This window comes from Perissodus microlepis, chromosome 17 (assembly GCF_051167445.1).
Source record: "Perissodus microlepis isolate ML-2025 ecotype Zambia chromosome 17, ASM5116744v1, whole genome shotgun sequence".
NCBI classification, from domain to species: domain Eukaryota; kingdom Metazoa; phylum Chordata; class Actinopteri; order Cichliformes; family Cichlidae; genus Perissodus; species Perissodus microlepis.
The window spans coordinates 19,233,126-19,260,091 of NC_140477.1; the positions used below are offsets into that span (position 1 = coordinate 19,233,126).

The 26,966-nt window shown below is 41.2% G+C and overlaps 1 protein-coding gene across 4 annotated transcripts in view; it reads right to left on the reverse strand.

Moving 5' to 3' along the window:
- The window catches only part of LOC146369497 (SLIT-ROBO Rho GTPase-activating protein 1-like), a 46,706-nt gene extending 20,673 nt beyond the window's left edge, over positions 1–26,033 (reverse strand). For 3 of the 4 annotated variants that reach the window (XM_084909675.1, XM_084909674.1, XM_084909673.1), the window contains exons 1-6: positions 25,436–26,033; positions 9,738–9,933; positions 7,114–7,168; positions 5,420–5,527; positions 2,298–2,360; positions 237–434 (exon numbers count right to left, since the gene is read on the reverse strand). In XM_084909675.1, the coding sequence (XP_084765801.1) occupies positions 237–434; positions 2,298–2,360; positions 5,420–5,527; positions 7,114–7,168; positions 9,738–9,933; positions 25,436–25,502 (687 nt within the window). In that variant the 5' untranslated portion in view covers positions 25,503–26,033. The remainder of the gene's footprint in view (positions 1–236; positions 435–2,297; positions 2,361–5,419; positions 5,528–7,113; positions 7,169–9,737; positions 9,934–25,435) is intronic. The other variant, XM_084909676.1, reaches the window with a different exon arrangement.
- Positions 26,034–26,966: the final 933 nt, after the last annotated feature.

The following is a 26,966-nucleotide window of genomic DNA, read 5'->3' on the forward strand; positions in this document are numbered from 1 at the left end:
CCGATTCCCCTCGTTTGTTCTGCAAATGCGATCAACAAGAAGCAAAAAATAGCTTTCATAATTAGTCCTTTCTGCTTTCAAGTCATGTTGAAATCAAGAAGAAGTGGAAAGTATTAGGATTACATAAAGAAAGTATCTCATTCTAAAATATCTCATGCAGGAACAGGTTACCCATCTGGTTGCTTTGGATGACACCTGAGAGGAAACACAGTCTCCTTTCTCTATAAAACTGTTACCTTCTCTCTCATTTTCTCCATCTTGCGGGCGGCGTTGCGTCTCTGGTGGCGCTCTTCTATCCGCAGGCCAAACACAGGCTCCACCCCTCCGCCAGTCCCTGACACGCCCTTCACGCGCCCCTCCTGCCGCTCCGCCTCCCGCAGCTTGGTTTCTGCGCTGATCGTCTCCGCGTGGTACATATGATATGTCTTCATCACCTAGGCAACAGCAGCCCATAATAGCCCAATCAAATAGGAAAACAGCAGTGCGCTGCAGCCGGGGTCGACTGTCTTTTTTTTTTATCCCCCCAAGGTTATCAGCGCTGCTCTAATCTGATTTCTAGTGTTTGGACAAGGAGCTTTTAAGGCCAGCGCTCTGACCTGAAGAAAAACCTGATAATTGGCAGCCAACAGGAGGCAGATATTTTACTTTAAAGCAGGCTAGAAGGATAACGTCAGACAAAAAGCAGAAGAAAAAAATGAATGGATGAGAAATGTGAGGCAGAAAGGACAATTTTTGCATTTATAAAGGAAGCTCTCAGAGCTGTGAAAAGAAGCCACTGACTTTGCTTTGACAGTTCCCTGTTACTACCATTAAAGGAACCTATTCTGCTCATTTCCAGAACCATATTTTAATTCTTGGACTCGAATAGCTCTGCAGGGCGGTGAATCAACTCTGAATCACTGCTCTGCAGCCCCTCATCCTCTGGACCTGCCGTATAGGCTTCTTTCCTCCTTTAGCCAGCTTTCTCATGATTGGCTCCTCATTGTTAAAAAAAAACAGTTGGAACAGCAGGTGGGTGGGGCTTTCTGAGACAACCACATTAGGAATATCTGCTCTCTATGACACCACACAAATCCAAGAGTAGAAAAAACCTGGCTGAAACCTATTTTTTTGCTCACTGTGATTAATTGCACATGCACTGAACTCATTATTTGAAACTCTGGCCATGATTTAAATGAACATTCAAAAGAAAGGAAAGCAAAAGCATAACAGGTCCTGTTTACCTGTTTAAAGCATTGAAAACAAAAAGCTTTAGATAGAAAAACTGTAATGCCGGCTAATGTTTGAAAGGTAGCGTCTACTAATGTGTGAAAAACTGCAATGAATCATTTTTGATAACTGGAAATGAGGCTTTTGAAGTGGCCCACTCCTCTTTAAAGAATTGTTTTAATTCAACCACATGGGAGGGTTCTCCAGCATAAACTGCGTGTTTAAGGTCATGCTGAAGTATCTCAGTCTGATTCCAGACTATGTCTAGGCCACTCCAAAACAGCTTTTTTTTTGCAGCCAGAGGTGAACTTGCTGCTGTCTTTCGGGTCGTCCTGCTGCAGGACCCAAGTGCTCTTGAGCTTCAGTGCACAAAATAATAGCTTCAGGATTTTGAGGCTGTGAACATAATTAATGGTTCTATCAGTCGTCCTGAAGCAGCAAAGCAACCCCAGACCGTCATACTACCACCATCGCCATGTTTGACTGTTGGTATGATGTTCTTTTGCTGTGTTAATTTTATGTCATCTGAAAATGTATGTGTGGCAAATGTGGAAAAAAACCAAACCAATTCAATTCAATTATATTTGTATAGCGCAAAATCACAATAACAGTTGCCTTCAGTGCAACCAGGCTCAAAGAGGGGCAGCCATCTGCTGTGACTGGTTGGGGGTGATGGCAAATGATTTGGAGTGACTAGGAAATCAGGAAGGGGGTAAATACTTTTTCACAGTGCTGAAGATGCAGAGGTGGGAGGGGCAGTTAGTGAGCCAACAAAAGACTGTCAGACACTTGCTGTTAGTGTATTTAATGTGTCATTTTTGTGCATGATTATTGTGCAACCCATTATTAAGGAATGACCCCAACACCAGCTACAACAGCTTTAAAAACCTGATTGAAATTTTACAAGAATCCTTCCTTGGTCTTGTTTTTTACTGCTTTATTACCTGATTAACTGTAGATGAATGAAATGTTTAGAAGTGCATTCTTTTCTTGTTGCATTTGTAGACCACATAAAAATGTGTTTAACACTAACACATTAAAAAACTTGTGTCTTAAAGCCTTGGAAGAATAACTTTTGTTCCACTTACGGTGTAAAGCTCATTCAGAAGCTTCATGAGGTCTTCCTGAAGCTGGAAGAGGATCTCCTTACTCTAAAGCACACAAATGAGAAGAGAGACCTGTTACCAGCATATTCTCAAATAAAGGCATTCACAGATTTATGCATCATTTTAGAATTGTCTCTTTATACAATGACACTTACAGGAAACAATCCGCTAACAACTCACATCTTTTTGACCTGAATGATCACAACATTAACAAGAATAAGAAGGGCCCTGCCCACGTTTGAACCCGGGACCCTTTTGCTGTACTAAGTGCCAAGCCAGACGCATTATAGATCGTTTGGATTTTTCTCTGTGTGAAAAGAAACCAAACCACAAGGAGAAAGCTCATCAACTGATTTGGACCAGAGTAAACAAACTTAATGCATTTTAACTCCTACACCCAGTAAAAAACAAATCCTCCAGACTTTGAGGTGATAATTCTCCTTTCATCCACTTCACACTCAAATACAAGTGGAGGTCACAACTGAGAGGTGATCCTGAATCTATGTTTTATTTTATAAGTAGTTTCTCTGAACTCCTTTATAACTTTGCTAAAGAAAGTACTGTATAAATTTATTATTCATCCATCCATCCATTCGCTTCTGCTTATCCTTTTCAGGGTCACGGGGGGCGCTGGAGCCTATCCCAGCTGTCATAGGGCGAGAGGCGGGGTACACCCTGGACAGGTTGCCAGTCTGTCGCAGGGCCAACACACAGGGACAGACAACCATTCGCAGTCACATTCATTCGCACATTCACACCTAGTGACAATTTGGATTATCCAATTAACCTATCCCCACAAGCTGCATGTCTTTGGACGGTGGGAGGAAGCCGGAGTACCCGGAGGGAACCCACGCAGACACGGGGAGAACATGCAAACTCCACACAGAAAGACCCCAGCCTGATGTTGGAATTGAACTCAGGACCTTCTTGCTGTGCGGCAACAGTGCTAACCACCGTGCCTAAATTTATTATTATATTTTATAAATAGCCTAGTTTTGACTACTGTAATTATTAATGCTTAAATCACTTAATTTTTAAGGTAAAACATTTTAAAAGTCACTTTTCCCATGATGCAGCTTCTTTTTATAGTTTTTCAGAGAACAGCTGCACAATCACATTGTCATTTTATAAATTGTTAATATAAACTACGGATTATAGAAGTGGCTCTAAGCACAAGTACCTCAGTACTGTGCTCGAGTACAGCACTAAAGTACCATTAATGTATTTTTACAGTGCTGGAAACCATCTGTGTGCGCAGACCTCTGGGGTTGTTATTTTTTCATACAGCTTCTTTAAGTCGAAGAGTTGATTTTAATGAAAAGTAAAGTCAGTATTCCCCTGAGCTCTGCTGGAGTTTGGCAAATTAAACACACACACACACACACACACACTGGTGTACTTTTACCCTCCTCCAACTTTAGCTCGCCGTGTTCATTATTAATCTTGCTTCCGGCTCGTCTTTTATTCATGCTAACTAAAGTGCAGCTACTGCCAGCAGCTATAAACAGCAAGACCTCCATCACATCGCCGCGTCCTCTCAGAAACTCTCCTCTGAAGAGGACGAGACAGACGGCTGAGTGGCCATGACAACACCGACAGCCCTGTGGCCATGGCGACAAGCTCAACTGATCTTTTCTCAGCGGGCGCTATGGGAACGGGATTCATCCATCCTGGGATTCCTCAGTCATTTAGCATAATGTAATATTAATGCTGCCACATAGCTCCTTCCCAAACTGCTCGGCTGTTTAATGCATGAGACAGAAATCCAGTCTGAGAGCAGGCAGCGGAGCGCGGCTTGTTTCATTTATAAATTCATTTGTTTGTGTGTGGTCAGATTCATTTATATATCTGCTGCTGTTCAGCCTGCCTGATGGATAACCACTGTTTCTGTGCAGGGGCACACACACAGTTGAGGGAGAGGCGCTCAGATCCTTTGCTTAAAGCAGCTGCTAATCAATATTCTGATGGCAATAAAGTATGAGCTGACGTGATGAACTTAATGAGAATGAACAGCTGAGCTGAGTTTCAGCTTGTTTTTTTGCTCTCAGACTCTGAGTTTGCTGTTTTACTTCTATTTTTTCTTCTGTGTCTCAAAAACGTTCCTAAAGGCAACTAGAGTGCATCAGTTTGAAAGTTGCATAAAATTTTGACCGAAAAGTCCTTTGATATTAAGGAAATGTAGCAATTACAGAAACATTCTAAGGAAAAACTCTTTTTTTGGACAACGTTTGAGTGAGATGGAGACAGGTAGATAGGCAAGGAGATAGTGAAAGTACCGGGGTCAAACGTTCAAAGTAACTGACAGTGCACAAGGCGGGTGAAGGAGAGAGTGCAGGCAGGGTGGAGTGGGTGGAGACAAGTGTCAGAAGTGACAGGCGACAGAGGGAAAGCAGCGAGAATGAAAGGAAAGGTTTACAAGATGGCAGTGAGACCTGCTGTGATGTTGGGTTTGAAGACGATGGGACTGACAAAAAGACAGGAGGCTGAAGATGATGAAGACATTAAAATCTTCAATGGGAGTGAGAATGCAAAAATAAATGTGAAGATTTGAGTGGTGGTCATCGGAATAATGTAACCACACAAGTCAGCACAACACTAACTTTTGTAGACTTTTCTGTTTTGTTTTTGATACTAACTCTAAAAAAACCCAACTGCTTATTGATCTAATGGTACTTCTTTAACTTTAGCTTAGAAGAATCCACTGTGGTGCTATTGTCACATATTGAATAAAAGTGAAAACTTAAAAGTTGTGTAACAATAATGCAATGTCATAAAGACAGGAAATCGACTTTTCTGGTGCAGCAACAAACCTCATTCTGTCGTATGTAAAAAATATTCCTGCACTAATTTTCATTATTCTTAGCTAAATAAGGTTTTTAGGACATATCAACAGAAATATAATTATGAGACCAGGCTACATTAATTTATTTGACAAAGTAAACAAAATTAGTCTAAAGATGCTCCTGAGCAAATACATACAAAGCATTAAAAATAAAGACCTCTGTTCTTTTAGAAGTGGATAAACCTTTACTAACAGACTAACACATGAAGGATATTTTGTTTGCATAAATATCAAAGTATATAGTGATGATAATCTTGCTCACCCTCTTCAGCAGGCGGGCCGAGTCCTCGCTAATGTGTGTGAGGCGGGTGATGACGTTGTTCAGGTAGAGGTCACTGAGGGTGGCATGGTCCTTACTCTCCCTCCTCACCTGGAAAACAGAGATTAGTATGAAAGACTGTAATAATAATGATAATAATAATAATAATTAATAACAACAGTAGCAATAATAATTTACTAATAATAATAATCCTTGGGGAATTATACAAGATTCTGAGAACTATTCTATTCAGTGCAAAACTGTAGGTAAAAAGTCTGAAAAAGAATAAGTGTATTTAAAAATAAATAAATAAATGTGGTTTTAAAAATTATACAATGCATAAAAGCATTAAGAGCAGACACACATCTTTAGGACATGACTGGACTTAACGGAACGCCATTCCCTATAGAACAGCTATTGCACTCCTTTATTTACAGCAGATGAGAGTTCTGATGGTCCGCGGGGAAGAAGCTGTTTTTAGGTCCGGCTCTTTATGTATCTGTACTGTCTGGTCGAACAGGTTGAACAAGTGCAGTCCAGGGCGGGAAAGGTTTTGCATTATTTTCTTTGCCCTGCTGAGATACAGAGAGCTGGAGATGTCCTCTAGAAAGGGCAGCGGGCAGCTGATGCTTCTCTGGGTGGTGCTGATAAACCTCTGCTATTACCACACTGTGATGCAGTACACTCTCAAAGTGGAGCGTTGGAAGGCCACCAACAGTTTCTCCCTCTGTGTAGTTCCTTCAGAGCATTCTCAGTAAACCTGGTCTCTGATGGGATTACTGCTGATTCTCCACGATGCTGGTTCCCATGAATTTGAGGAAACCCTCCTGACGTAGAAGAGGGCTAGCAACACCCAGATAGCTCTGTATGCTGACTCACCTCCATATATGAATCAAACTTTGTCGGAGGTTTCATCCTGTTAAAAATGAGTTTTTCCTCCCCACTGTTTCCAAGTGCTTGCTCAAACAGGACTGCCTGATTGTTGAGGTTTCTCTCTATTATTTAAGTTCTTTACAATAGTCTCTTGAGGCAACTGTTGTTGTGATTTGGTGTTATAAAAATATAATTGAACTAAATTAAATATGTGTACAAGGCGTACAGGAGAGGACTCAGCATACAGCTCTGAGGAGAGCCAGTGCTAAGTGTGATGGTGGCCAGCATTCACCGTTTGTGGATGGTTGGTAAGGAAGTCTTTAATCCCAGTACAGATGGGGGCGAGGGGTCTAGGTCACATATTTTACCAACCAGTGTATACGAGACGATTGTGGTGAAGGTGGAAGAGCATTCCAGGATAATTTCCTGGGTATTCAAAATGGCTCAATGAAATCTGGAGGGCTGTTTGGTGTATGAGCTCACTCGTGCAGGTCAAAGTTAAGAGGGAGGCAGTTTTTGATGTATTGAGATACAAGTCTCTCCAGACATTTCATGACTACTGATATAAGTGCTATTGGTCTATACTCATTTAGACTGTTGATGGCTTGTCTCTCTGGGACAGGAATTGGGAACGTGTCAAGGAAAGATTGAAAGGATTGAATAAAACCTCTAATAGTTGGTGAGCACAAGCTTCAGCCACTTTGCTAAGTACAAGATCGAATGCAACAGCTTTTCTTACATTTAACAGCACATGCCTCATTGTATATTCATAGCTCATAGATTTCAAAAAGACTTTGAGGAGATTCACAAAACCATAAACTAACCTGATTTAACAGCAAATACCAACAGTTGACTGGTGAGAGCAGATTCTGGTCCTTTCTGGAAGAGGGAAAGTGAGAGATGCCTTAAACATAGCAAAAACACTAATTTATACAACTTATATGTGGATTATTAAAACTGTGTGGAGAGGATCATTTAGATAAAAGATAAATGCATTTGAGTTCAAGCCCTTAATATCCACTGTTGGCCTTTTCTTTTCCCTTAAGTAGCTATCCTATCCTTCATTGACAGATAGTAAAGGTTTGAACAAACTCCCTGGTAAACATATATTAGGTCAGTGGTTCCCAAACTTCTTTTGCTGGGCCCACCTTTGTTTTACAAGAAAAATGTTCGCGCCCCCCCACCACCCGCACAAACACATCCTCCAACCACACACATCCATATTTTGTTTTCAAACTCCATTGCGGTTTATTTCACACCTCAAACATTTAGTAAACAATTAAGCAAAAACAAGTAAACTGCAATAAATTACAGGTAGTAATAAAATAATCTCCAAACTCTTTTACGCTACGTCCACACTTAAATGGGTATTTTTGAAAATGCAGCTGTTTCTATGCGTTTGGACCTTTCGTCCACACGTAAACGGCGTTTCGAATCACCGAAAATGGAGATTTTTTTTAAAATGCCGTTTTTTGCGTTTACGTGTGGACGAGGAATACAGAGTTCATCACGCAACGTCAAAGGTATGTGTCACGCTGTGCGCCACGTTGTTGTTTACACTACATGAATTTCTACAATGGCAGATAGTCAGATTAACAGTAACAGTATTTTGTCTCTATCTTCAGGTTTTACACTCTTACATATACACACGCAGTTACTGTCCCTCCATTTAGAAAGGCTGAAGCGTCACAGTGTGATTATTTTACATGTAGTTGTTTTTTTCCTGTGTAATAATATTCAACATTGCTATCAACACATTTATCAAAAAATCCCTCTCTGTGCAAAATGGGTTCAAAAGCATAAACAACTGTGGGATACTGTTAGTCCGTGATTTGAACCGGGGGAACAAATCGTGGCAGGATCAGCCTGATATTATTTGGATCCCACTGTAACTTTACTGTATAAAGAGCTAACATCTCCAAAATGTCAGGAGTAGTTAGTCATTACAACAAGTGTTTGTGAACTAAAAATCAAGAATGTGGGATACTGTTTGTCTGTGATTTGGTGAGCCCAGCGCGTGCTCCCGACGCAGGGAAACTAATTCTGTCGCAGAGACCTACCTTGGCACTTGTGCAGGTGAAGCCAAAGGTATGACATGCTTCACCATATTTTCTAGTCTTTGGCTTGGAATGAAGTTGGTTTGGAAACATATTTGGCGATGCTTCATCTCCTGCTTTGCGTTTGTGTGGGAGCCCCGTCAACAACCTGTCCATTATGCTAGCAGTGTCCAAGCATTCTTTCTTCTTCTTTTTTTTCTACCACGCCCCCCCCCCAATGGCTCATCCCCCCCCTAGGGGGCGGGCCCCACACTTTGGGAACCTCTGTATTAGGTAATACTGAGAAATGCTTTAAGCTTTTAAATAAATAATGAATTACATTATTTACACCAATCTGTTTCTGATGTGAAATAAAAATTTATTTAAAAATTTATGTGAAATAAAAGTTTTTAAAGATATTTTGTGCTTCATTTTATGTAATTTTCTATCAACAGCCTGTATTTGAATGCAAAATTCAGAATCGTATTTTATTTTTATTTATATCATTAACATCATTACTTTATTCACGACCTAAATGTATAACGTCCAAATACCCAGGGGCCGAAGTATGTTATAGGATATATAACATTTTTTAAAGAACAGAGAGCAGTAACTAAAAAAAACACCAAAGCCTTTTTCTTTTTTAAATGGGGGCACATGAGGACCAAAAATAAACAAATATCAAGAAAATTGGCAAAGAAAAGAAAAAATTATAAACCTATAACCAACAAATATTAAATATCTTAATATTGGAAAAAATTTATTACATTTGTTGTATTAAAATACATTTAAAGTACCTCAAGCAAACATACTTATTATGCTGAGTGGAACTTTTCAGAATCATGTATATTCAATTATTTTATCATTGTAGCCATTGATTATTTTACTTATTTATATATCACTGGGAGGTTTTATATATATATTGAAGCAATTTGATAGCCTCTTTGAAGCAAAGAGGCTATCAAGCTTTTTAAAAAGCCTACTTAAAACACTTCTCCATAGTTTTAAATGTTTCTTATTGATGTGACGTGCTATAAGGGATTATTAAAATGAATTAAAATGAATAAACTTGACTAATGTCTTTGGTTCAAAGAAACATGGGAAAGTAAGTAAGTAAATTAGCTTAAGCTTAGGCTAACAGCTAGCGATAACCAACTCAGTTTTAAAACTCCAAAAGTCATAAAAAATGAATATTTATGGTAAAGTAAATCCCTGATATGTCCCCTTTCAGTAAATACATTTTTGTGTGTTTCAGCAACTGCAATTTAATCATTTCTAATCTTTGTTTTTACTAAAAGATAAAAAACATATCACTTTTAAATCAGAATCAATTTAATCTATTTAATACACAAATATGTGCCCCTCCCCCCAAACATGCAAACATGCATGCGTACTCAGGTAAGCAGGCCTACTTGTATTGCTGATGATCTTTCGTGCTTCGTGTTTTGGCCATGAACCTCTCGGCAAGCTTCTCCAGGTTTCTCGAATACTCTGTTTCGATTTCGGCCTTCTTCCTGAAGAAATCCTGGAGGTCCTGAAGCAGCTGGACCCGCATCTCTGTCTGCTGCTCCAGACAGCGCTGCTGCTCCACCAACTGGGTCCGCACATCTGCACACGGATAATTAAAAAAAAACAAATATACTTAACAAATATTTGTTTTCGCAATCGTTTCTGTCCGCTGGTAAGTTAGACCTAGTTGTGTGGAAAATTCATAAATATATATTAATACTACATACACCTATACACACCAAAATGACGCTTGAGACTTGGCGACTCTTCCAGAGTTTTACAGATTAAAAAGAAATCTGTAGGACCACCTTCTTTTTCTCAAAATTAAAAACATATCAGAGTGATGCTGATGCGATGCAGTTGTTACATCATGTTGTTTCTGTTGACTGACTTTATATAAATAAAAATATAATAAATATAAATACATGTGTGAACAAAGGTCTGACTCTTCACATCCTTCACATTTAAAATAATCAGACATTCAAAGACCGGAACTGTTGATGCTGAGATAAAGCAGCATTTATTTTAAATAATAAACACATGCAGTGTCCAGGAATTAAGCTAAACTGAAAATAAGGGTTGCAGTGATTAACTGGAGATTGCCTGAACTCCAGAGCAGTGTCTGCAGAGACCTAGACGTGAGATCAAAGATTGCATCATCCTGCTCCAACCACATCCTCCATGTAGCATCACTTGCCTTAACCTGCTCTGCACACTGATTCAAGCCACTGGATGGGGCAGACTCAAACAAAGGAGTATCACACTGAAACCATCATATATTTTACATACATTTATCTTGCACCATGTCACTCCTGATTCAGAGTTTAATATGCAGATTATATTCTATACTTACTGTAGTAAATGCTTTAAAATGGTTTCAGTGATGGTAAATTTGATCACAGATTTGTCAGTCTACCAGCCACATATGTCACTGAACTAGAAGTGATATACTACTGACCCCACTTTGACCTTGGGACTGATACAAGCAGTCTGAACACAACTTCAAAAGAGAAAATCGTGATCCCAGGAGGACATGAGCACACCAAGACGTGAACAGGTCGGATTTAAATAGACAGGCACTGGGTAGCAGCTGCTTAATGATCATCTAATCAGTTAATTTGGTCAACAGAGAGGCAACCACTGAGAGACAACTCATTTTTTTATCCCTTTCATCCAAGAGAATGATTTAAAAGTGTACAATGCACTTGCCCTTTTTTTGTAAGCCCAGCCGCTGATAACCAGGCATCCCTGGCTTATTTCAGCTTGGATTTCCAGGAGATTGCTTGTAGTTGTGGTTGTCCTCAATATCATTCAGCTGCCTCTGCAACAGTTCTTTCAGCACTGTCTACTGAACGCTCTCTTTAAAAGTGGGACTCACTGGAGAGGCAGCTCGTTATTGCTTTATTGTTTATTTGCCACAAAGTGGGCCTGTATTTGCAGAGGAACACCTTTTATATGTTATTAATGTTATTAAGAGAACACAGATTTCTCCTGCAGTGAAAGAACAAAGTCTATCGCTTAGTGCACAAGTGTATTTAAAACGAATCGTTAAACTAATCGAGGCGACCGCTGCAGTCAAGATAATGAGTTTAATTGATAGGTCTGGTTCTGGTTTAACATGCTAAACTGCAGTATTGATTAACTTTTAATTAACATTGCTTAATTTTCCTCTTCTTCCTCATCTTCACTCTCTTTGTCTGTTCTACCTTGTGCAACTGCTGATGAAGATGATGACCATTTTTCCTCTGAGGAGTCACCTTGGACGACATCCTGTGACCGCATTAAAATCACTATACCTAAAAACCCACATTGCAAGCACACACAAACACAAACACACACTTTGAGTCCTACAGCGTGGTAAAGCCTGGCTGCATGCTTCACTGCTCGTGCCATTTCAGAGCTCGATCAATCTGCAGCAGCAGGAAGAGCGAGCACAGAATACACAGTAACTCCACCTGTCTCTCTCACACACACAAAACACACACACCAATCCCAGGGCTCTCTATCCACTCCAATACCTGTTGTCTTGGCAACCACACACTGTGTGTGAACCATGTGATGAGGAAGGTGAAGACAAGAGCTTGCATCTGCCGCATTGACACACACACACACACACACACACACAGGGGTGGAGAGTTTTATAGACTGACCAGTTTTCTGTGGAAATCCATAAAAACATGTGCAGCAAGCAGTGTGTGTGTGTGCGTGTGTGTGTGTGAGTGTGTGTATTGATTCTGGCATTGTTTGATGTTGTTTGCTTACTAATTTAAAATGGCTGCCATCTCACGCTGCTCTCACACATTGTGTTGAGCCGCAACAATTTCATATGAATGAATGTCTGCTCCACTGCTCCGAAGCTGCTTCACATCTTACCCCGGGCAGGGGGGAGAACACTCTGTTCTGATTGGCCCGACGGATCAGCGGTTTAATTACTTCTTTAAGCTGGTGTCTATGCCACGTTCACTATGTATCCTTTAAACGCTAATTATGAGCAGCCGAGTGGAGAAGAAAGGTCTCTAATGTGCTATTCCGGGTCTAAGACATCGGAAGTGTGGCGACAGGGAAACAAGCTGCTACTGACAACCATAAATGGTTTCATAATAATAACAACAACATGTTAGATTCTGGTCTGTTATGTGGATTCATGTCTGGCTCCAGAAGGGGGCCACAATTTCCTGCTTCCAGATGATTTCATCCAGCACTGGATTTCAGAATTTCACTTTCACTGAGGTTTTTTCAAATGGAATTCCAGGACTTCTGGGCAATGAGGGGAGACCCAGGAAGTGTTGGAGGGATTATACATCTATCCTGGACTGGAAACAGGAAGAAGCAGATGTGGATTATACTGAAGAGAATATTTTAGGAAGCCTGCTGTCATTATAACTTTGGATATGTGGAAAATCATATGATGCTAAGACTCATATCAGATTATCTATGCTAATCTTGGGTTCCTGATTTCAAAAATAATGTCTATTTTGTTCCATCATGTCACGTTTTTTCACAAGTGGAAATTCTAAACACCGGCCAGATTTCACTAGCTGGGACCACATTCTCATTTTAGGTTTGACAGCATTTCTAGTAGGTGGTGGCAGATGGCTTGAATAGAGACTGAGGTTTGAGGGAGGCCTCAGAGGGGACTGGCAGTGTCTCGCAGGCCAGACAGATCCCCAGAAAGGGCATCCCCTAGAACAGGGGTGTCCAACTCCAGTCCTCGAGAGCTACTGTCCAGCAGCTTTTAAATGCATCTTTGTTCCGACACACCTGAATCAAATGAATGGCTTGTTACCAGGCCTTGTTGCCAAACTTGATGGCATGCTGAAGAGGTGATCCAATCATTTGACTCGGCTGTGTTGACAGTAGCTCTCGAGGACTGGAGTTGGACACCCCTGCCCTGGAAGCAGTAATGCTTGTATGTTACAAAGGTTGAAGACTGTTCTAAAAAATATGACTGGCAGGCAGGTTTGCAATGATGAGCAACCCATGACCTTGATGGGGTGGTCAGGGATTCCATTGAGTGGCACATGTGCTGGAAAATTTTTGAAGGAATGGCAGGAGAAGAGATCAGAAGAAATTCTGGACGATGACAGACACTAATAGAGGAATAGCGATGCGACTCAACTCTTAACAGAAACTCTGCTACTGGGCGCATGCTGGGATTTTTGATGCTCCAGGTAATGACCCAACGGCTTGTGAAGAAGTGTGAGTTTGTCTTGAAGTAGTTGTCCTGAATGACTGTGTCCAGGAGAGAGGGTTTAAGTGATGCTAGTGAAAGCATTTGAGAAGTGAAGGTATGCCTTGAGGAATTATGCGCACTGTGGAGTCCGGATCTCCTACAAAAGAGGCGCAGCTTTTATTTGTGTGAGAAAGCAAGAAAATAGGGAGCAATGGCAGAGAAACTGACAACGCAGTGCCAAGAAAAGTTTGCTGCTGTTTACTGGAAAGGAGGGATAGTGGAGCAACAAACTGGCAACACGGTGCCAGTTTGCAAATGATGGACAGATGGCAGAGAAAGAGAAAATTTGCCCCTCTCTCTTTTAGGACATGTTGTAACTGGGCTACTGTCCAGCCTGAAACCTTAATGGAAGGATATTTTCGAGTTTGTCCTCTTTCAATCGAGTTTCGAGTTTGAGATTTGAATCTGCCAAAGGAAGCGACTGAGATACTTGGGTCGAGGCTTAGAAAAACCTCTTGGCTTCAGGGACCAAATTTTCTTTTCACAGACATCATGAGAAGGATATTCTTTCATTCTTTTAAATGGATTTCAATTAAAGTAACATTTTTAAACTACAGGGTGGGCCATTTATATGGATACACTGTAATAAAATGGGAATGGTTGGTGATATTAAAGTCCTGTTTGTGGCACATTAGTATATGTGAGGGGGCAAACTCCTCAAGATGGGTGGTGACCATGGTGGCCATTTAGAAGTCGGCCATCTTGGATACAACTTTAGTTTTTTTCAATAGGAAGAGGGCCATGTGACACATCAAACTTATTGGTAATGTCACAAGAAAAACAATTGTGTGCTTGGTTTCAACGTAACTTTATTCTTTCATGAGTTATTTACAAGTTTCTGACCACTTATAAAATGTGTTCAATGTGCTGCCCATTGTGTTGGATTGTCAATGCAACCCTCTTCTCCCACTCTTCACACACTGATAGCAACACTGCAGGAGAAATGCCAGCACAGGCATCCAGTATCCGTAGTTTCAGGTGCTGCACATCTCGTATCTTCACATCATAGACAATTGCCTTCAGATGACCCCAAAGATAAAAGTCTAAGGGGGTCAGATCAGGAGACCTTGGGGGCCATTCAACTGGCCCATGATGGCCAATCCACTTTCCAGGTAACTGTTCATCTAGGAATGCTCGGACCTGGCACCCATAATGTAGTGGTGCACCATCTTGCTGGAAAAACTCAGGGAACGTGCCAGCTTCAGTGCATAAAGAGGGAAACACATCATCATGTAGCAATTTCAAATATCCAGTGGCCTTGAGGTTTCCATTGATGAAGAATGGACCCACTATCGTTGTACCCCATATACCACACCAAACCATCACTTTTGTTGTTCCAACAGTCTTGGAGGGATCCATCCAATGTGGGTTAGTGTCAGACCAATAGCGGTGGTTTTGTTTGTTAACTTCACCATTCACATAAAAGTTTGCCTCATCACTGAACAAAATCTTCTGCGTGAACTGAGGGTCCTGTTCCAATTTCTGCAAATTCTGTGCGCCGATCTGGGTCATCCTTGTTGAGATGCTGCAGTAGCTGGAGTTTGTAAGGGTGCCATTTGTGAGTAGCTAATATCTGCCGAAGAGATGTTCGACTAATGCCACTCTCCAGTGACATGTGGCGAGTGCTACGCTGTGGGCTTTCTTGCGTCCACATTTTGGCAAATCCAACACTGAACCAGTTTCACGAAACTTAGCAAGCAGTTTGCTAACTGTAGCATGGGAGATGGGTGGTCTCATAGGGTGTCTTGCATTGAAATCTGCTGCAATGACCCGGTTACTGCGTTCACCCGATATCAACACAATTTCGATCCGCTCCTCACGTGTTAACCTCTTCGACATGTCAATGGCTGTGAACAAAGAGAAACTTGTAAATAACTCATGAAAGAATAAAGTTACGTTGAAACCAAGCACACCATTGTTTTTCTTGTGACATTACCAATAAGTTTGATGTGTCACATGGCCCTCTTCCTATTGAAAAAACTAAAGTTGTATCCAAGATGGCCGACTTCTAAATGGCCACCATGGTCACCACCCATCTTGAGGAGTTTGCCCCCTCACATATACTAATGTGCCACAAACAGGACTTTAATATCACCAACCATTCCCATTTTATTACGGTGTATCCATATAAATTGCCCACCCTTTAGTGCCAAATCACAACAACAGTTCTCAAGGTGTTTTATATTGTAAGGTACAGACTCAACAATAATAAGAAAAACCCCAACAATCAAATGACCCCTTTGACCAGACACTTGGTGACAGTGGGAAGGGAAAACCCTCTATTAACGGGAAGAAACCGCAAGTGCAACCAGGCTCAGTTGAATAATTGCAGTCACTTTGCACCTGTGCTAGTTGGTCATTCTGTCCAGTTAAATGAAACCTTTGAAAATATACAACTATGCAGAGAAAAAAAGGGCAGTGTTAGTAGTTATTGTTTATTATGCTATTACACTGACCGGTTTGAAATTTACCATTTTTGAAGCCTCAAACTTCATCATCCTTTTGAAAGCAGATGTGACAAACAAGGAGAAACCCAGCGACACTGCACGTACACAGCAGCAACTTGTTAATCATACGCCTGCCCCACCATATGATTAGCAAGTCACTACCATATGAGTCACACCGTATGAGTCATACACCGCTTTACTCTATAAATGGGACCACACTTTACAAAAGGAGCATCATTTTGTGTTCAGTAAGACTTGAAACTAGACAGCGCCAGTGTGTTTGATGGGCTACACTCCCATACATCCCACCATATTGCAACTGAAAGAAAAACAAGTGGATTCTCGCCAGACTGAACATTTTTAAAGGATAGGACTTTTTATTTAGAGGTAAATGTAAGCTGATGCAGTAATTCATTTATAACTGTTTTGTGCAGTCGTACATTGAAATTAGAACATACGACCATACAACCACATTTCTATCCACTGATTTATAGTAGTAATTATTAATGGCAACGACTGAAATATATAATTAGAAAAAAGGGGTTTTGTGAGTTTCAAGTGGTTGTTGGTAGCTAACTTTAAAAATATAGCCTTTTGAAATCAGATGATTCTTAGTGACAGTTTTATAAATACAAAGCCAGATTTGATTTAAGAGCTCACAAACAGAGGGACCTTCACAATGTGATAATAAAATATTAAAATAATGTTATCCAACATCCAACTTTAAAAGTTTTAAATACTGCAATATTCAATTTATCCAACAATATTAAACTTTCATTATTTACTAGTTCGGGTAAAGTACAATGTAGGAAATGTTTAAGTTAAGGGTCTATAACATAAATAATATAGATATAAATATAATATTCATAATAAAAATCAAACATTTTCTGTTATTTTTAAATGTTATCTTTAGTTATATACACTCACATATGTTATCACCATACACACACTTTCTCGCTACACTCCAACACCAAACACTGAAACATGATGCAGTAATTTTCTTTATTTCATGAATAAAACAAACTGTAGGAGGCTCTTTCTTTGCTCTTCTTGGAAATCCCTTTCACACTTTCCACTGGGATTTCTGATGCTACATCAAAGAGTGCAAACGCTAACTCTGCCTCCAAAATGATGTGAGACTGCGTCTTTACACAAACGTGGATCAAAGGCAGTGATACGATCTTTTGTTGAGTTAAAGTCCTCCTTGGATTAAAACTTAACTGCGATCAAATTTAAATAATACAAATATTAAACAATATAAAGACACATTCAAGACGAACTATCAATTATTATTATTTCTGTTGTACCTTTTGTTGAGTCTGAAAGTCAAAATCAGAAACAGTCCTGCTAATTTAACTACACTTCGAATCTGGAATTTTATTGCTCATTTAAAGAATAATTTTTAAACATATACATAATTTTATATTTTCATATTTCTCTAAATCCCACATTCCCCTCTGCAGTCCATCTCAAGCTTTTTACATGAAATTTATTCATGGTCACCTGATTTGCTAGAGGCGTGGCCAAATTTGATAAATTCAGTTATGATCAACACGTGTACAGAAGCCCTCTGCTGCACAGCTGAGGCACCTGCAGAATATTTCAAGATTATGTCAAAGTGACTCGATCAGTTAAGGATTAATTAAAACAAGAGGAGCTAAGGTGTTAAATTTTAGCTGTGCACAACCTTTAGCAGCTAGCATCTTCGCATAGTCTTCTATGTTACACTTCTGCTCTCCGGCTTTGCTTGTTTTCTACTCCAGTCACATGATGTCCTGCTGTGACGAGCAACTTCAATGCCACTCAGTCTCAAGGAAGAAGACCTTACAATGTAGAACATGGCAACTTTCCACATTTTCAATTCCAAACTCTCCTTTTGCTTTATACATCTATTAACAGAGTTCTTCTACTGCAAACGAACATTGAGGCAAATTACAGTAAATTCCAGGATTCCAACCCTGCAATCCAATCCATGTAAGATTTATTTTCTAAACGATAACTGTACTTGTTTTTGTGAAAAATGTCTGATATGTGTTTGAAATGGCGGCAGAGCACATTGTCTGCTAATCAGAAGGTTGCTGGTTTGATTCCTGTTAGATAGACCGCAAGCATAGAAAAAAGTGCTTGTATGAATGTGTGTGAATGAGCTTCAAGTGCTCACGCAGAGTATAAGAGCCACTTATAAACAGAAATAAACAGAAATAAAAAAAAAAGTATCTAAATTCAACATTGGTTTTGTAAGTAATGAATATTGTTAACTAATCTGTTACACTACTTATTATATTCCTTTCACAGTACTCTGTAATGTGACCTGAAATGCACTGTCACATAATCACCAGTTAAGAATATTAAACTAAAGCTACAGTCCCACACACTGATGTAAATCCGGATCCGAATGAGGACACACAGGATCTTTCGTTTCTTTGAACACAAAGCAAAGCTGAAAACTAGCCCAAAGACACTTCAAAGTGATCGCCACTGAGATTCTACCGTGGAAACAGAGACCGGTACAAATGGAGGCTGCAGGCCTGACTGCTCATCACTGCCTCTGTTATGCTTATTTTATGGTCCTGTGGTTGTTTCAGTCTGGAGAGGTTTTTGCCAACAGAGATAAGTTCACAAACACGCTCTGTGCCAGTCCTCCAGAATCCCAACTGCATATTGCTCAACATGGATGAATGTAGAGTTGTTGGCAAATGGGCAAGAAAAAGGAAAGGAGCGACAGTGGAGTTCACCAGGAATGTGAGACGCAGGAAATAAACACCAAAAATAAAAAAGTACAGCATGGAAGTTTCAGACAGTGGCTAAAGAGGACATTTTGTTTTTAACTGTTGCTCTCTGTATGTTATAACTTCGCTATTCTCCACGGCTGGCTTACAGACCAACAACAGCTGTAGCAAGAGTGGCCCACAGACCAGTCGCAGCACATAGTTCATATACTGCCTCCATCAACAACAGATCTCTCTGCAGGTAGACCGGCAGCCCTTAACTGCCAACACTAAAGCGTAATTTAGCTGTTACCTGTTGAAGATCAGGCTCTGGCTGCAGGACTAGGGTCGGCATGCACTCCTTACATCACTCATGCTTTCAAAGCGACCCCCCCCCCTCCCTCCTTTTTTTCTTTTTTCAGCTTAAGTAACAGGATAATTGTAACTGTAATGTGATTACTGAATTTAGAACAGTACCGTTACACTACCATGTTACTGAAAATGTAATATGACTACAGTAACGCATTACCTTGTAGTGCATTACACCCAACACTGTTAATCAATGAGCAAAAAAAGTGTGGCTATTATTTTGGTGATATTGCAAAAAAAAAAAAATCAACAAATCCAGATTTGTTCCAAAATTAATCAACATAAGACCAACTCCATTAACCCTTTGCATTAAACCACATCAGTTAAGAACAACTTCTTTTAATATGTAGCAGTAACAGGAAGTGGGCCCCTTTTACGCTTGTGTGGAACGGTACTGATCAGTACTGTGAGGCAGTGAGGCTGCAAAAACAGCCGGACAATGGTAGGAAATTTTGGAAAAAAATGACGGACGTTTCTGAAAAACTGCAGAGAACAATTTAAGGTAATAATAATTTAACAAAAAGCCAGACAACCCTGAAGAAAAATCTTTAAAACCAGCCAATACCAAAGAAGAAGGTTGCTTGAAGAGAGTATGATAATTAGAAACATTCCCATCTCAGGTTATGTCAGGCAACACTGAGTCTATTCAACAATGCAACACCAAGTTGTTTTACAAGCAAAGATTTAAAAGGAGGGTACAATCTGGTTTATTCTAAAGAGAAGAACACAAAGCCTTACCTTGTCTAATGTGACAGGAAACTAAGTGTTGTTTGGATTATTTGCATTTTTGACTATAATCAGTAGATCTAAAAACCAAACACTTCGCGATGAATTAACAAAAATGTCCTAAAGAAGATGTCTGTGTTTCTGTCTGTTTGCTTTCTAGAAATACAAAAATATGAGGCTTGCTTTTGCAGAAGAGGAGGAGGATTCAAACAGATCCACCGAGGAGGCGAGATTATATAAATGAAACTTCTTGGCTGGGATCACAGTCAACTGCGAGTGAAAGAGGATATCCGCCGTACCTTTTGATCTCTGAAATGCCTCTTCTTAGAAACCTCCTCGCGTGTCCTCGTAGCACCCCGACGACTAGACTCACCCTCTTTGATCAGACGAGCTACAGTCAGCGCAGAATAACGTAGTAAAACACTGACAAAGGGGAAAGCATGCAGGAGTTACCTAGAGTGTAAAGAATTTGTCTTGTTAAATCTGTGGACTGATTTAATCTGAAAGCTCCCTGGAGCTCGTTTTATTCCTTTTGCACCGGGGATGGCGTGCTCGGGTCATGCACAGTCAGAGGTCAGAGCACAAAACCACAAAATAAGAATGAAGTGAATGCATAATTATTGATACATCCATTTTATTTCTTCAAAGCGACCTTTATTACAGTAAAAGTCAATTTAAATGCTTCTTAATTGCATGAAAACTTTTACGTTTGTGCATCTACACACCATCAGCATCATCCTTTCTTTAGATTACCTGCGTCTCTGTTATGGAGTCCTGGATAAAGTTAAGTGAGATTAATTTTTAATCACCTTTGTTGCGCTGCGTTTGTGAGATTAGAGCATGGACGGGATCCCAAACAGCTGAGAATTGAAAAACAAATAAAGTAGAAAAAGACAGGTTTATGCACAAAAACCTGCCTTTTTATTTAGTTTATTTAAAATTAGGACTTTGTGTCAAAGAACAGACTTGCATTGACCCACAAGGCTGTCTTTGTCAACAAACAGAACAGAATACAACATATTTTATTAAAAATTCAAGTTTATGTTTGAACACTGAAAAAAATCTAAATCTACCAGTCGTCACAGTTTTATATGGAACAAAATGAAAAAGTCCTGCATGCGCCTGCAAACGGTCATGTACAATAAACAATAACAATAATTTTAAAAATAAATCAGCCAAGTGAAATGACTAATTTTAGAAAAAGGGGCTTTAAAAGATCTTCATATTTAAAACTGGGCCACAGTAGTCTGAAGGTTGGGAATGGCTTACGTACGTTAAAATGATCTCCAGGGGCTTTATTCAGAGTAACAGCCCTTCTCAGTTGGTCTCCTTTCTCATCCAGAAGAGTGTGTTCAGCTTTGGCGAACTGGGTGTTTAACTCACTAGGCTCAAAATGGAGAAAGAAGCTAACAAGTAAATCGAATAAACCCTACTCTGAAAGCTTTGGAGAAGTGATGTGGAAGTAAATTGGTGCATGTGTCTTGACTTAATTTTCTGGTTTCTCTCTACTAGCTTCTCAAACACTGAAGATTTGTTTTGTAACACAATAAAATGTGAACTATTTTGCTCTCTGAGAATTTGCAATGCGATTTCACCATTCTATACATTTTAGAGACCAAATTACTCCTCTTTCTGTTTCCAGTTGGCTGACTTCCTCTTTCTTGTGTACTTCCTTAAAATGGCCGAAGACATCTTTCAGATGGTTGATGAGGATTTATGAATTATTCTTCAAGAATTATTAATCATGGTGACTTTTATCTATCTTGACCCTTTCTTTGTTAATTTTTATGGAGAAACCTTTTCTGTGCAAAAGTTGCATTCGCATGAGCTTTCATCGTGTGCTTCTAAAATCGGAAGCACTCAGACTCGTTTCATGCATCTGTGCAGTAATGGCGACCTGGCAGTGAGAAGATCAGGCCAGCTTTAACAGGCGCAGTGAAACCCTGAAATGGCCTTTAGGGAGCTATTTGATTGATCATCATTCTGCAGCATGATAATGAGTCTCACCATCCAGCTAGTCATAAAGAACTGAACTACCTTCAGCTACAAAGAGTCCTACTACAGATTTTTCAGGCACTCATGAGCCATTTTCACACATGAACTCTGGAAAATGGCTGGACAATCTGGTCAATAAAGCCCAATGTTGTACACAAAACAGGACAGAGCCCACTTCATGCTGGTTCATTCATTCCAGGCCGTTTTCCAGTCAAATACCTGCTCTATTCTTATTTTACTGCAACTGGACATCACAAGGACTTTGTGCAAGAGAGCTGGGAGGTCAAAAATGGTTTAATGTTCAAACGGACTGTTTAAGAACAGCTTTGGGGTAAGACTGGAATGGCACAAACAGACTAAAAGCTGAGTGTTGTGAGTTCTTCATGTGAAAGATCCAGACACTAACAGTAAGAAACAAAAAAGACCTAGAAAGAGAAGTAGTACCATCGACATTCTTCTGCACTTTTATAATGTTGTGGTGAAATCTGGGAACCCATTGATTCAGTCTGGTTACTGAGCATCTTGGACTAATAGCCAGTGTTTCGGGACTTCCAGGGCATAAAGATCGCGATCCAAAACACAAAGGTGTAAGCTCTACAATTAGAAATTTTATTCTTTTGGAACATCAAGCGTGGACATCGCCTGTCTGGACCGAAACTTCCTGCCTGTTAATAGTTCAACTCCGAATGCAGAAGAATATTTTTAAAAGGGTTAAATCCTCATGTGATAGTTGGCAATGCTTTTGATATCTTTTGTCACCACATGGACAGCTTACCTGCATGCACTGAAATCTCGCTCAAGCAAATCAAGACAAACAGCTACAAATACGAAATTTCATGCATCATCTAGAAATTCTGCATATTCTTCCGATTATAGAGAGTAAGTGTAGTTCAAAGAGGGGAGGAGGAGGCAGGAGGAGGTTTACGACACCATCTGACCATGTGATGTGCAGTATCAGTGAGGCTGAGCCACCTTCATGTCACACTTAAAGGAACTGCTCGGCCATGAAAACCCATGCAATGAAGCTCCCGGCACACTTTTTTTTTTTTGCTGATGTTAATGTCAGAGAAGGTTTAAAACTGCGTAGTTATGGAGTCAGCACAACTCTGCTCTGTAACTTTACCTGGTCTACATGGCCTGAACTAAACAACACAGAAGCACTGGAGATGCTTTGGCCCAAGGTGTACCCTGCCTCTTGTCTTATGACAGATTGGAGAGGATCTGGTCTTTAAGGACCCTGAACTAAATAAGAGGTTAAGAAAAATGGATGGTTCCTGTCCCTGGAGCTATTTGTACTAAAACTGCTATCTGGGTGGGGATCTCTAACCAACATATTGTCCCTATAAAGTAAACAACATGCTGCTAAAGCTGACATTTTAATACATTCATATCAGCAGTTTTGTATTCCAGACTTAGCTCTGTAGATACAGGAAAGTGGATGGTGCCAGAGTATTTACTGAAAGGTTTAAGATCTTTGCACAGATCAAAGAAATCTAATTCTTTAACAATATGCTGAACAGTTTTCTGCCTCTGCTACCGTCTCTTCTATCGCACACTGCCCTGAAAATGCAGAGACAAAACTGCTGCAAGCCCTCTGTGCTGACCTGCCGAGCACCTTGAAAAGTGACTTTGTGCCATTATCCTTCAAACCATCCTCACGTTTGCCGTCCTATAAATACAGCATGTGTGAGCATGATGTCAGAAGAACAGGAAGCTCACGCCGTGGTTGTTACCACGACAACCAGGTTCAAGGACACAGGGGCAGAGTAGTGCTGGATCATCATTAAGAAATTCACACACACACACACACACACAGATGAACGTACGTGCACGCTGATCGGGGCCTCTCATTTGGCCCTTCAGAGCATTTAAAGTGAAGAGTCACTTCCTTCCCTCTTCTGTAATCATTCACCTGTCTGCCTGTCTGTATGTTGGTGTGTCTGTCCTGCAGGTATACAGATGTGAAGTTACTAATCAGCTGCGTGCAGGCGCAGGCAAAAAAACAAACAAACACCCAAACTTGCAGCCGTTGCAGCAGGAAACACTTTATATCTGCCTCTCCTCTCCTCCTGCAGAGCTCCTTTTTTCCCTTACTCCTCCTTTTTCTCATTAAAACGTTCCTCATCTCGCTCGTTCAGCCAGAGGAAGCGTGACACGCTGGAGATGAGGTGACAGGGTGAGCGTGCTCAGTGCAGTTCCAAATATGTATTGTCAGCACTGTGCATAATCTCCACCACTACCTTTACATCAGGCTCAACTCACCTCAGTGAGTAGACCCCACCTCCCCAGCGGCAGCAGCCACCTCCTGTGTATACATTACACACCACCTCCTGCATCCACCAATCAGGAGGCAGAGCAGGGAGGCAGACTTGGAAAGCACATAGTTACAATGGTGGATCTATACGTTTGGCTCTCGGCAGGAGGCGACAGGGGCGCCGAGATAGTCGGCCGTCCGGAGAAGGAGGAGCAGCAGGGGGCTTTATCCGAGCGGTCATTATGATGCAGGGCATCCCCGAGCGCGTTCTGGCAAGGCGCCAAGGCGAGGGCACACAAACACAAGCAACCACAAACAACACACACAGTGACACACACACAGTCCACTCTTGGGGGCTGTAATGGCCACTCTCCATTAAATGTAATCACTCAAAGTCTGTGTCGATTCATTGGAAAAGGTATGAAACACACACACACACAGAGGGCAGAGGCAGGATTCTTGAATGAAGGTGCTTGGATTTTGAACATTTCCAAAGATTCGGCATGTGATTGAGGTGAGAAAGCATGAGCGGCTCCTTTTAAAGCGTGGGCGTAGGTGACAAGTGAAGATGGCAGCCTGAGTGTGAGGAGCCATGTGGAGCTGCACAAAAATGAGATGCTGCTGGCATTTTGCAGGCGTTTGAATGAGGCTGTTAAAAGGTCAGACATTTGGAGGTAAAGAGGAACACACACACAAACACACAGACGTAGACACAGGTGGATTTTGGCTGATCTCCCATCATCCACCCTGCTTCATGAAATGAAAATGAAGCAGCTTGTAAAGAGCTTTTCATAAAAGGTCATTTGACTCGCCCGCCCCATCGGAGCAGGGATGGAAGGAGGAAGAGGAGGAGAGGGGGTTGTCCCACAATCATGGCAACCACTATTTAAGAGTTTTTCCCAATCATCATCATCATCACCTGAGCGTGTCCCCAGGGTATCAGGTGCACACACACACTGCTGCAGTCACAGTCTCAGAGGAATACAAATACCAGACAGCCACTTGCCTCAGATCTGAGCGTAAAACCACACACACACACACACACAGTGGGTGAAAAAGATCAAGAGGATCTGCAGAATACATACACCCCTCTTCTTCCTCCTCCTCCTCCTCCTCTCCCCCTCAGGCGCCATGCAGCACTCAGGATGAACCCAGAAATCCTGACGTCTCACGGTGAGGTGTCAGCTCCCCTACAAACACACCCTGCACGGGACTCAATGCATGAGCGGTGAACGTGCTGGCACACAGGTGTGTGTGTGAGAGTTTAACGTGAGCATGCAAAGGTGAGAGAAAAAAGGGTGGGTGTGACTGGGAGATTTAGGTGCAGATGCGCGTGGAGATGTTCACACATGACGAGAAATCAGCTTACCTTTCACATGGCTCTCGTATTCAGCAAGGATTTCTTTGTCCTTCTTGCTTTTGTTTGAGTTTGACATGTCGCCACAGCGCAGGTGACTGACCGGCAGGTAGACAGGAAGAAGAAGAAAAAAAACACACACAAGAAGAACAAGAAGAAAATTATTTCCCTCCGCGTGCACCGCCCGAGGCTTCACCCGCAAACATGCTCGGATCCATCCAGTGCCGCAACAACACAGCCAGCAGTGGCCCCGCACCTCTCCACGCTGAGGAGCAGCAGGAGGAGGAGGAGGAGGGGGGAATCACGCACACTCAGAGAGAAATTACCCACTCGTGACCGCAGACGCCGCCGCCGCCGCGAGGACTAACAACCAGCTGATTAAACCTGGAAAAAAAGAAAAAAAAAAGAAGCCCGACTTCACCGCGTGCAATCACACTCACGCGCGTGCACACGCATGCACAGGTCTGAAGGGAGGGAGGAGCGGGAACACGCCCACTAGGTAGACGTGCGCTGGACCACACACTCATACACGCGCGCGCGCACAGAGGGTCGAGTGTCCCTGTTTAAATGTTATCCTCACCCCGCCGTGACCGGCACGCGCAGAGGCACCAGCCCTGCGCGCGTGCAGATAATTCCAATAAGGGGGGAAATAAATAAATAAATAAATGAAATGCCGGTGAGGAAATGGGTGTGTCCGCGCGGTAGGCGGAACCGGAGGCATGATTGACAGCTTCGGCGGCCAGTGAGTCAGAGAGAGAGAGAGAGTGTGTGTGGAAATTAAAGCATCTGTTAAAGAAAATTACATTCAATTTTTTCATGTTTTATTTTTCCAATTCAGTAGTGCTAAATCACAACAGCAGTTGCCTCTGGGTGATTAATATTGTAAGATAAAACCCCCCACAAAAATACAGAAAAAACCTCAACAATCAGATCAGCGAGCACATGGCCACAGAGGGAAGGAAAAACTCCCTTTTAACAGGAAGAAACCTCCAGCAAAACCAGGCTCAGGGAGGGGCAGGCATGTGCCGTGACCTCTTGGGGGTGTTTAATCTTTCTATTTAAAATGATATAACAACAACAATAATAAGCTTATGGCACTCTGTAAACTCCAGAGAGCTTCACCAGCAGGATAAAACAAACACTGGAAGACAGTTAACTGTGGACAAAGTAACAGAAAAACACAGAAAAAGCAGTTTGAAGGAAGTCAAAACTCAAATAAAATCAGGAGGATCTTTAGCTTCCGACTGGGCCCCTGGAACAGACTAGAGACCTCTGCGGTCTGTACAGGTGCATCTGGCACTGAGAGGTCTTTGTTGTATACTGATAGAGAAACCTGTCTAAAACACTACGTATCTAGGTTGTGTTCAGTCTGCAGTCACCGTCAAAACAATTTCTAAGATGACAAATACATGAATGTATGATTCTTTGCAGCAGATCCACAGAGGAAGTAGCCAACAGGCTATAATTTCTGTTTTTACACATAAGTAAAAAAAATGACTTCACACTCTTTCTGCTGCATTTGGACTGTATGCATGGAGCAGCG